At 47.5% G+C, this 11,707-nt stretch overlaps 1 protein-coding gene across 1 annotated transcript; it reads right to left on the bottom strand.

The window, feature by feature from the left end:
• Positions 1–8,985: 8,985 nt before the first annotated feature.
• Positions 8,986–10,326, bottom strand: CLDN14 (claudin 14). The gene has a single exon (XM_032094169.1). The coding sequence runs from the start codon at positions 10,217–10,219 to the stop codon at positions 9,542–9,544; it is 678 nt and encodes a 225-aa protein (XP_031950060.1). The 5' UTR covers positions 10,220–10,326; the 3' UTR covers positions 8,986–9,541.
• Between the last annotated feature and the right edge of the window lie 1,381 nt (positions 10,327–11,707).

The raw sequence follows: 11,707 nt of genomic DNA, 5'->3' as shown, positions 1-11,707 counted from the left end.
GAGCTGGCAGAGCTGCAGAGAGACGGGGCTGGGGGTGCCGAGACTTCTCCTCCTCCTTCCCAATCCCTCTGGGAGAAGTTTATCCATGCAGCCTCATCATCTTGGAGTCTCCCTACAGGTGCTCCAGCACCAGCAGAAAAGCTGGAATGGGCAAACTGGGAGCAGTTTTCCCTCCTGTGGCTGCCGAACTTCCAGCCAAGGGACACTGATATCGCTGAGCTGCTTATTCCCTCAGCTGAAAAATCCCAGGAAAAGCCACGGCCCCAAGGCCTCCGGGCCTGCAACCCGAGAGGATTCTGCCTCTCAAAGCATGAATAATTAAAAAGGTTCACAGATTTCTTTATGTCTGGAAACTGGGCATAAACTGGGGCTCTTCAGTGCCTGGGAAAAGCTGATCCTGGTGCTCCTGAAAGGAGAGGAATCGGTTTCTGTCTTTTAAGTTGTTGCCATCTTTTCTGGGAGGGCTGATTGGTGTTTAACACCCCACATCTTCGTGTTTGTGCTCCAATTGTTTGTATTTCCCACTTAAAATGTTTTTCCTTGCTGAGAGTTTAACCAGGAAAGCTCCATTTTGAAGGGAATTGTTTCTCTGTGCATTTTCCCCCCTCAAGACTCCTCAAGATTTGAGTTTTAAGCATAACAATGATAAATTCTGATGCTAAATAATGTCAGGTTTTGTCTCAGCATAAACTTTCCCCCTTCGGCCACCAAAATAAATAAATAAGCTAGGCAGGCATTTTTGTTTTGACTTCTGCCAAGCTGAAATAAGGAATTTTGGTGTTGTTTGTGAAGGGAAATGGAAACGTGCCAGGCTGGATTGGGAATGGCTGTGGGATCTCAGCCTGGTCGATTGATCTCATTTAAAATGGTACTTTGAGCTCACTGAGTGCTCCTCCTGCAAGCCAAGAGCTGCAGGAGCCCGTGGATGGTTTTGTTTTCCCTTTTCCTGGCACCAGTGGGGTTGCACCAGCTGGATGCGCTTACAAATAAATAGCAGGGTAGGGAGGAAGGTGTGGATTTACTCTGCAAGGAGAAGGGAGAGAAGGTGTTGGCTGGGTGCTCCAATATTCTAAATTTTCAATCCATAAAATAGCTGCATCTCTGCTGTGGGATGGATTATTAAAGGAAGATAAAATTGACAGCCAGGAACAGCCAAGTCCGTGTTCCTTGCTTGGAGAAGCAGGAATAGCCCAAACCAGGCTCCTGCTGGAATACTTGACTGGATAAAATATGTAATTCTGAGCAGACAGTGCAGGAACAGGGATGGGTTATTGTCCATGACAATTATTCCTTGGAATGGGGAATCCTGTGTAGTGGGAAAGAGTTGGCATAAAACAACTGCACCTTGTGCCCAGACAGGATTTTCCACCAAAAAAACTGGAGAAGTTTGCCAGGACCTGGGATATGTTTGTTCCTGGAGCAGGTGGGGTGGGAAATTCACCATTGTTTCTATCCACTCTCAGCTTCCCAGGAGTTGGGAAACAATTTTCCAAACAAATCGCAGGATCACGGCATGGTTTGGGTTGGAAGGGATCTTAAATATCCAGTGCCACCCCTGCCATGGGCAGGGACACCTGCCACTGTCCCAGGCTGCTCCAAGCCCCAATGTCCAGCCTGGCCTTGGGCACTGCCAGGGATCCAGGGGCAGCCCCAGCTGCTCTGATGTGGGCTGTGGGAATTGCTTTCCTTGGATTTTTCTTGTCAGTGTAGAAGAACTTGGTGTGATACTGCAGAGAAGGGATTGTAAGAGAAAATACAATAAAATCACTGAAAATCACAAGTTATTCTAGCAGTCATAGGATAAAGGAATTCAAGAGCTGGAACATTACAATTTCACTTTCAAGCCATGTCAAAGATGAAGGATATTGAAAATGATTCCTTATCCTTTTTTCTTCCTTCTTGTTTCTGCAGGAAGAGGGGATTTTCACTTCTAGGATTTCTGCTTGGACAATTTAAGATGAATTTTGGAGTGAGGTTTTAAATATGATCTATAAAATCCCTGAGGATCAGGGGCACAGTGGAAGGGCTGGGATCCCCTTTTCTGTTGTACACACGTTCTTGCTATAAAAATAATTTCTCTAAATATATCCTGTAATAGTGACAACTTTAAACGGTGTCTCTGAGCTTCCACAGCAGGATCCAGGTGCAATCTGCTCTCTGCTGATTAATAAATTCAGGCTCACGGCCGAGCCTTTGCTGGGAGCAGCCACATGATGGCAACATTGCTAATCTTTAACTTTGTTCATTGGAGCAGCTCCTGGAGCTGGGGTTTAGCTCAGAACAAGGTGGGGAGTTCTGCAGGAACACTGAAGTTCTCTGGGATTTAGAGGAAACCTTTCTTTCATGGTTGCTGGAGTGACAGGACAAGAGGGAATGGCCCTAAGCTGAGGGAGGGCAGGGTTAGGTGGGGTTTTGGGAGGAAATTCTTTATTATGAGGGTGGTGAGGCACAGGTTGCCCCTGGATCCCTGGCAGTGCCCAAGGCCAGGCTGGACATTGGGGCTTGGAGCAGCCTGGGACAGTGGGAGGTGTCCCTGCCCATGGCAGGGGTGGCACTGGGTGGGCTCTAAGGTCCCTTCCAACCCAAACCATTCCATGATCCCATGAAATCAAACCACTTTACAAGACACTCTGTGGCTCTCAGCTCAACATGGGCAGGATTTTAAGAGGCAGGAGCAGAAAATGCCACTTTCCTCTCTTTTTTTTTCCCTTTCCCCCCCTCTTTTCTTATTTCTCCCATTTTATAAGCCACAGTGGAACCTGTAAAAGGTTTTTCCCTGGTGACAACCAAGCAATTCCTGAACTGGTACAACTCTGAAACAAAAGAACAGGATCTGGCACTGCTGATGGAGCTCAACAAAGTTCAAGCAAGATCTTCATTTATGCCCTCAAATCCTGGACATGATAAATACGGGGGAGTTTTGGTGGAGACTGGAAGAAAAATGTGTCCTTCCAGCCAAAGTAACTCTCTTCCTGACAAATGTTTTGCTGGATTGTTATTTGAATGAATATTTAATAGAAAACATGCAACCTGCTCTAATAAGAGCACATTCATAATTTCGAGCAGGCGAGCCCTGTCCAAAATTCCCTTGGCTTTGCTCTGGGTAAGGAATAACTTAAGAAGGAAATGTTGGACTGCAGCTACTCTTGGCTGAAGGACACAGTACAGCAGGAACAGCTGTGGAAGCAGATTTACTGCAAGAAGTGAGGCTGCTAAAATCCTGACAGTACTTTGATTTTTTTTTTTGTTTTTTTTTGTTTGTTTTTTTTTTTAATGAAAAAGTCCAACATAGAGTTTATGACTTTTCATACAGTTATTTATTTTAGGAATAAGAGAGCTGCCAAACACAGCAGGTAGTTAATACCCAATTCAGACTGTGTTTAAATAGGGAAGGAGCTATTGGCTGCATCCTTTGGGATTCTGTGATTGACCCACAGGGAGCTGGAGGTGGCTTTTTCCAGAGGCTTTCAGGTGAAACGTGAGCGGGAGTGTTGGCTCCCTTGGAGGGCAGTGGAGTTGGAATCAGATGTAGCAGATAACTCAGCTCATCCTCTACTGAAATGAGCTTTTCCTTTGAACAGGGAAGATGGATCTGCTGGAGAGAACCTGGAGCTGGGATGGAGATTCAGTCTCTGCCTTGTTCCAGACATGGATCTTTCCTGGTGAGGGTGGTGAAGGTTCTGGAGTCAACCCTGTGAGGAGCGGCTGAGGGAGCTGGGAAAGGGGCTCAGGCTGGAGCAAAGGAGGCTCAGGGGGGACCTTGTGGCTCTGCACAAGTCCCTGACAGGAGGGGGCAGCCGGGGGGGTCGGGCTCTGCTGCCAGGGAACAGGGACAGGAGGAGAGGGAACGGCCTCAGGCTGGGCCAGGGCAGGCTCAGGGTGGACAGCAGCAGGAATTTCCCCATGGAAAGGGAGCTCAGGCCTTGGCAGGGGCTGCCCAGGGAGGTTTGGAGTGCCCATCCCTGGAGGTGTCCCAGGAAGGGCTGGAGGTGGCACTCAGTGCTCTGGGCTGGGCACAAGGTGGGCATCGGGCACAGCTGGGCCTGGCTGGGCTGGGAGGGCTTTTCCAGCCTCAGGGATCCCGGGATTCTGTGACTCCTGTGCACAGGAAGGAGGGTCAGGGTGCTGTGCCCCAGCTGAGCTGCCCATGAGTCATTGGTGTGAGCTTTGAGAGTGATTCTCCCTGAAGATCCCATGCCAGGCAGCACTTTGGGACCAGCTCTGGAGGCTCCATGTTTGGCCCCTGCTGTTCCCAGTCATCTCAGGCTGGTTTGGGGGATGAGAGAGCTCAGCCACATCCCAACCCACAAGGGACTGGGGGTCACTGTTTGGTGCTGTACAGTGGCCACTTTTTAAAACCCCTGTAGTGAACTTGGCAGCATTCACTGAACCCTCCTCTTTGTTTGGTATTCACCATAAAAAAGGAGGGACAGCAATCCTTGCATCCCTCCCGAGTTTGCTCTGAAGTTAAATCATGGAATCACAGAATGGTTTGGGTTGGAAGGGATCTTAAAGATCATCTGGTTCCAACCCCCGCCATGGGCAGGGACACCTCTCAGGAGGTGATGGAACTCATCAAGGAGAAAACAAAGAATATAACAAAGTTGGCCAAAACACATCTTCAAAAGGTGTTGCAGGAGGAATAGAGGAAACTTTGGCTGAGACTGGGAAAAGGGAAGCAGCTCTTGCAGCAGGTGGGGTTGACAGAAATTGCTACAGGTCTGGTCATACTGAGGGAAAGCTGGAGCTGATGCCCAGAGACCACAAAACCTCCAGAGGAAGGGAGGGTGCTGTGTCCATGGAGTGTGAGCTTCTCTAAAGACCAACATTCTCCTGTTTGGCCCTTGGAAGCAACGAGACATTCCAGAAGTTCTGTTCACAGCCCATTTCGGGCTTTATGGATCGGTTTGCTCGTGTCTGCCAGGTAACTCGTGCCAGGAGGTACCAAACAACAGCTGGAAGACTCCAGATTGCTTTGGGATTGTGGGAGAGGAGGAGTTTAGGCTGTGGGAGGACCCTGAGGTGCCATCAATGGGGTTCAGGGACTGGTGGCTGCCTGCGCTGCATATTCCAGTGCTTGGGATGTGCTGCTGGACATGGGATCAGCACCACGTGCTGAGAGGTCCCAAATGAGGATGTTTGGGATCCAGATTCCAAACTGGATCCAGATTCCAACCACTGGATGAGTTGAGAACTGCCAAGAGCTTCACTCCAGGGGTGAGGGAGTGGCATTTCTGGTGGGGCATCTGCCAGCTCACGGTGCCAGGACTTATGTGAGGATTTGGATCCAGCGCAGCCGTGTTCGTTACGTGTGCAGACCACTAAAGGAACACTTGGGTATTACTGGGGATGGAAATTCCTTTTCCTTGCTCCCACTTTTCTCCTGCTGGCAACATCTACTTGATGGTTTGCCCTTGTAGAGGAAGCAAATACCAATTCCATAAAACTCTAGAAATCATCAACAATTGCAAAGCTGATTCCCTGAGTTCATAGTGTTCAGTAAAAGGAAAATATTTCACTGAACTGTCCTGATTTCCAGGTTCTTCCTCCTCAACTTCCTTTCAAGAGTGAGGGGACTTAACATGATCTAACTTTGCATCCATGATGAAACCCAAATCTGGTATTGCCTTAGCTGACCTTTACCATGTATTTCGCAGAATCATCCACCTTAGAAGGGGCCTTCAAGAACATCCCTCCCCTACCATGGGCAGGGAAACTTCCACTATCCCAGGTTGCTCCAGGCCCTGTCCAGCCTGGCCTGGGACACTTCCAGGGATCCAGGAGCAGCCACAACCTCTCCCAAGCAATTTAGTTCTAACTCTGTTTCCCAAGGTTTGTGAATACCTCTTGATTTTTGCTCTCCATGTTTTCCATGGAACAATAAAATGGGACTAAATAAAACAAAGAGGCAGCTCAGGGCAGGTGGAAGGCTGGGACTGCTCTGTCAAAGAGCCTTTTTCTCCCACAGAGAGCCATGAAAAGCAGCTGAGGTTCATTAGCAAGGCAGCCTAATTGGGCTGGAATTTCCAGGGATAGCAATAGTGGCAATAGCCCGAGCCTGGATGGATTTGAGAGCACCCCCAGTGATCAATACCAGTGATTATGACATTTTAAAAATAAAATTGCTTGTCCTTGACTCCAGTGGAAGGGAGAACTCCCTCACACATCCCACAGGCTGCAGCTGCTCTGCTCAATACCAAACACTTTGTGAAATGGCCAACAAAAGCCTTTCCTTGCCATCCCATCCTTCTTAGCGGGAAAAATCCCCCTGACTTTGATTCTCTTTGCTCTGGAGGCCTTTTAGTTAAAAGCTCTCTAATAGATTTGGGAGTATTGACAATAATAATGAGCTTATGGGTGAAACTGTGACCTCAGAGAAGTCAATGGAGCTGGAATTCCAGCGTTTTAAATATACACACATCTCTATGAAGTCCACACATGTGCTCTCAACAGGTCAGATCTCTGCATTGATTCACTCTGTTTATTCACTCCACTTTCTAACAGTTTGCTTACCAAACATCTTTGAAGTGTGAGCTGATGAAATTAATGTGTTTTCTTCCTGCTTAAAGCAGAAAATAAAATTAACAACCTTTCCCCCCAGGAAAAAGGAGGGAGGTTGGGTTTATCCTGCCTTTCTTGTCCATAAAGCATTTAAAACCCATTCAGATGCCTGAGTTTATGGAAAAGTCAGTAAAGGGTTTAAACAAATCTTCTGATGCCATGTGCTGAAGCATTGGAAAGGATGATCCGAATTAAACTGGGAATCAACATGTCCAGATGCCTCTTTAGTGATAAGAATAGGAAATGTAGATAATAGGGACATGTGGACTAAGTTATATTAATCATTTTCAAGAAAACAAGTGAAAAGAACATCTCTCTCATGTTGCAAAGTGAGGTTTGCAAGGAAGGGGGTAATGTCTTTTGGTAGATCAGAGAAGGAAAGAAAAAAAGAAAGAGAGAAAGAGAGAAAAAGAGAAAGAGAGAGAAAAAGAGAGAAAGAGAGAGAGAGAAGAAAAGAAAAATAAAGAAACGAAAAGAGAAAAGAAAAGAAAAAAGAAAAGAAAAGAAAAGAAAAGAAAAGAAAAGAAAAGAAAAGAAAAGAAAAGAAAAGAAAAGAAAAGAAAAGAAAAGAAAAGAAAGGAAAAGAAAAGAAAAGAGAAAAGAACAAAGAAATTTATGTCAGTTTTAGCATGGAGCAAGATTCACTGGCTACCAGCTCTGTGAAAGAAACCATTTCCCTCTTTATTGACATCCAAGCACTTCCAGGTATTTTTGCCAGGACTTTATAAACTCTTCCCACTCCTGTCACATATCCTGCCTGGCTGGGAATTGCTGCAGTAAGAACAGCCCTACACAGGAGTATTCCCACCACACCAACACTTGGCAAGGGAAGGAATTTATCAGTATATGGCAAAGAGCCCCCCTAATGACCCACAGCCCATTTCCTCACTTGGAATTGCGCTCCAGCATTCATGGCTGTCCAAAGCCCTGGCTCAGGTTGGTATCTAATCACTTGGCAGGATCTGTTACAATGGAAATACAGGAAAAGCCCACGGAATTGACCACCTCCATTGGGCTGAAAGTCATCCCAGAAATCCATAGTGGACTACGAGCAGTTTGTCTCCATCTTCTCTAAGAAGCCATTGTGCAGTTTGTGTTCATTCCCTGCTCCTCAGGGTCTGTCACTGAGATGTTTGCAGGGTCAGTGATCACAGAATTTGGGCTGGAAAGAACCTTAAAGCTCATCCAGTTCCAACCCCCTGCCATGGCAGGGACACCTCCCACTGTGCCAGGCTGCTCCCAGCCCCAGTGTCCAGCCTGGCCTTGGGCACTGCCAGGGATCCAGGGGCAGCCCCAGCTGCTCTGGGCACCCTGTGCCAGGGCCTGCCCACCCTCCCAGGGAACAATTCCTGCCCAATCTCCCATCCAGCCCTGCCCTCTGGCACTGGGAAGCCATTCCCTGGGTCCTATCACCAGAAATAACCAAACTCTGGTCCCAGATCCCTTTTATTATTATTGGTCTCAGCAGATTGCTTAGAAATTCCATTTCTTTTTAAAAATTCTGGTGGTATTAACTTGGATCAATGCTGAAAACCCTCTGTCCCAGTTCAAATCACCTTCAAACAAAAGGCAAAGGCGATCAGCCACAAAAAGGAAGGTTCAGGCTGGAACCAGGGGAAATGCTGAAAATTGCCCAGCTCTGGAGGTGACACAAGGTGATAATATAATTACAAACAGAGATTTTTGCCAAATTAAGATCAGTTGCCTCACAGATCTTGTAATTAATTTTTTTTTCAGTATGTTGGTCCATATGTTGCATGTGGGAGACCTGTAAATTTCTGGTTTAACAGGAATACAGTGATTCTATTTTTTGTTGTAATTTTATGTCATAATATGTGTGCCTGGGACTTCACTGTAACGTGAAATGGAGAGGGCTGGGCTTCTCTGCTCATTATTTTGATTTTTGATTGTTTGAATGCATTGTGGAATGATGGAATTTTGTGAGGATTTTAGAAGGAAATGTCTGGATTTGATACTCCTGACAAGCAATGGTCACAGTCCATGAGTGTTGGCGTGGAGGGTGCCCTGTGCCCCAAATGAAAATTCCCCCAAAATCTCCAGAGGGGATGGAGATACCCTTGCTAACCCTGACACAAAATACCAGCACTCATCCCAAGAAATGAGCACATTTCATTACATGGGATTTGGGAATAGGATTTAAGGAACTGTTTTTCCACTCTCTATAATGCACAGATTGTGCAGAATGCTAAATCTGCCCAGAATCTAAATGCCCATTCTGTGACAAATTCTGAGAAATTTGATTTTAAATTTTAAAAATATGTTTAATATCAAATGTCTGGTTTCATTCTATTCCTGACATCTGTAAAAAACCCCAGCTCTGAGCCACTGAGAGGGTTTGCTTCCCTCGTGATGCATTTCAAAAATGCGCTGAAATTTTATTTTGATCAGGTCAAAACATTGTAATGTAACTTCAAATATTGCCTGTAACAGGCTGTCAAATACGTCTGTCACGGTGCCATTGAAATTCATATTGCAAGGGACTGTAAAAAAAAACAAACAAAAAAAGTTAAGTCGAAGCAAAATTAATACCTTGTCATGACGAAACGTTCATGAATTATGGAAATGAGGAACCAAGCAGGAAATCAGTGCTGGAAATCACTGTGTATCCCCAAGACATTCCAGGTTTTAGGGAAAACGGTGTCTTTTGGGAAGAAACAAGGAGTTGTGGCCAGTTCTGCCTCACAGGGCACCAACTCCAAACCAAAGCATTATTATTAACAAAACCCCCCTTGATTTACCTGCCTGCAAAGCCCTGATTGGAGGTAGACAGGAACGTGCTGCCTTGGGAATACCCCAGCTCCTTTGCCTTTATTTCCCAGGTTTTGCAGGCAGCAGTTCTGCATCCACACCCTTTCCTCCTCCGGGACGAAAGGAAAGGGATAAACAACTGTAACATCAATTCCAAGTTCTCTCATGCCACGCACAGAATCCTGAGGCAGCTGTGCCAGATCCCAGGAACTCACACGTAGTCACTCAGTCTGTAGCCGCTGTGGGACGCAGATGTCAGGGAAGGAGCGTGGTTTCCCTTGGAGGCGCCCGGTCCGCTCCCGGAATGTGGCGGGAAAGGCGGCTCCTCGCCGAGGCACGACGCTCCCAGCAGAGCCCCACCCAGCATGGTCAAGGTTGAGGAGACAAATCCAAGATAAAGAGCCTGCCCTATCTCATACTTCATCCCAGCGGGCAGCGTGGGGTTGTAGAAATCCATAACGATGTCGCTGGTGCTCCATGAGACCGGCACCAGGCAGAGGAGCCCGGCCCCGATGAAGCCAATCCCGCCGGAGCCGGCGATGGAGGCCTTGGCGGGGCTGCCCTCGGCGCAGCGCGTGCACCTCATGCCGACGACAGCGATGGCAGCGGCCAGCACGGACAGCAGGCAGGAGGTGACCATCATGGCACGGGCGGCGCGGAGGTCGGCGGGCAGCGCCAGCTGGGAGCGGTGCGCTTGGCACTGGTAGACGCCGGTGCTGTGCCACACGCACTCCATCCACAGCCCCTTCACGTAGGCCACAGCTGTGATAATATTGGTGCCCACGTGTGCCGAGCGCCACCAGTGCGGCAGGATGGTGGCAATTAACGTCCCAATTAGGCCCAGCAGGCTCAGGGAGAAGCCGAGCAGCTCCAAGGCCCAGCTCGCCATGGGAGTGTTTGTCCTGCCCGGTTCTCTTAATGAGGCACCTCCGCTTGGGTTCCCTCGGAAAAACACGAGCTTTTCTTGGAAGATGTGCGGCTGTTTTACTCTGACACCTCCTGCTCGCCTAATAAAAGGTAATTGAGGAAAAAAGCAGTTAATTATTACCCCAAAGCATTGCCTCTCCAGCCAGTGAGGTGCATTCCAAGTGCAGTGAGGGCAATAATTAGCATAGTTATCGCTGTTAATCGTATTTTTGTGGAAGTAATGGGAAAGCAAGCTTCCCTCTTCCCTTATATAAACAGCCTTCTGCTGCCCGCTGGGAAGAGAACTCAAGACAATTTATGAAATGGAAAAAAAATATTTTAAATGCAAATATTCCTCTTCCCAGCAGGCTCTTCAAAAAAACAAACATGATTTCCTCCCTAAAGCAGAGAATTAGGTAGTGTTAACACTTGGAATGAAGGAGATTTATAAAGTAGGGAACTCCAGGTTGCTTTACGCGATGAAAACATTCCCAGAAGGTCGTAGCAGGACTAGGAAAACAATAAGGGTGTATTTGCTCAAAGTAGGGAGCAAAGAGAGTGATTTAAAACCTGTGGAAGAGGATAACAAATATTGGATTAAAGTCGCTTTCCTGACTGGCCAGTATTTCTTGAGGTTGCATTTCAATAAAGCAACTCCAAGGGGAATAATTTTCATTAGGGTCTGTGGAGTTTCACGTCGTGATTTCAGTTTGTGGGTGAAATGTGGAATCAGGTGAACATCCTGGAACTTCTGAGGGGCAACACCTTCACAGTTTGGTGGTGTATAAATCCAAGCTGAAAAACAAGGAATGGCAACTTTTCCTTCTGGATAAATCCCAGATTGAGTGGCCTTTTCCAATGGCTGCCTTGCCAGCTCTGTTATACATCATGCATCATGTGTGTGGGCAGAAACCCGATATTTTAATATATAAAATAACCCTTGTGTCACAATCCAGCTTGGAATTCAGAAACAGGAACAAATTTAGGCTCCAGTTCTGTCAAGCCCCATGCACGTGCTGAACTCCTGCTCGGAGGAGAAAGTGGAAGTGTTCGCAGGACCTGGCCTGAGCAGGAAAAGGGAGGAAAACCATCTGGATCAACTCATCAATGCCATCAGGACAGCCGAAGGATGCAGAGGGAGCAAAGTGAAAGCTGCTCCACATTCCGCTTGTCTCAGACTTGTCTCTAACGAGTCTGGAGTGCTTCAGGTGAACATCAATCAGTGCCAGGGTTTGTCTCCGTTGTTGTGGCATTCACTGATCTCTGCCTGACAGCAAAATCATGGAATCATGGAAAGGTTTGGGTTGGGAGGGACCTCAAAGCTCATCCATCCCATGGGCAGGGACACCTCCCACTGTGCCAGGCTGCTCCCAGCCCCAGTGTCCAGCCTGGCCTTGGGCACTGCCAGGGATCCAGGGGCAGCCCCAGCTGCTCTGGGCACCCTGTGCCAGGGCCTGCCCACCCTGCCAGG

Source organism: Corvus moneduloides, chromosome 2, assembly GCF_009650955.1.
Source record: "Corvus moneduloides isolate bCorMon1 chromosome 2, bCorMon1.pri, whole genome shotgun sequence".
Lineage (NCBI taxonomy): Eukaryota > Metazoa > Chordata > Aves > Passeriformes > Corvidae > Corvus > Corvus moneduloides.
This window is presented reverse-complemented; position numbering and strand designations above follow the sequence as displayed.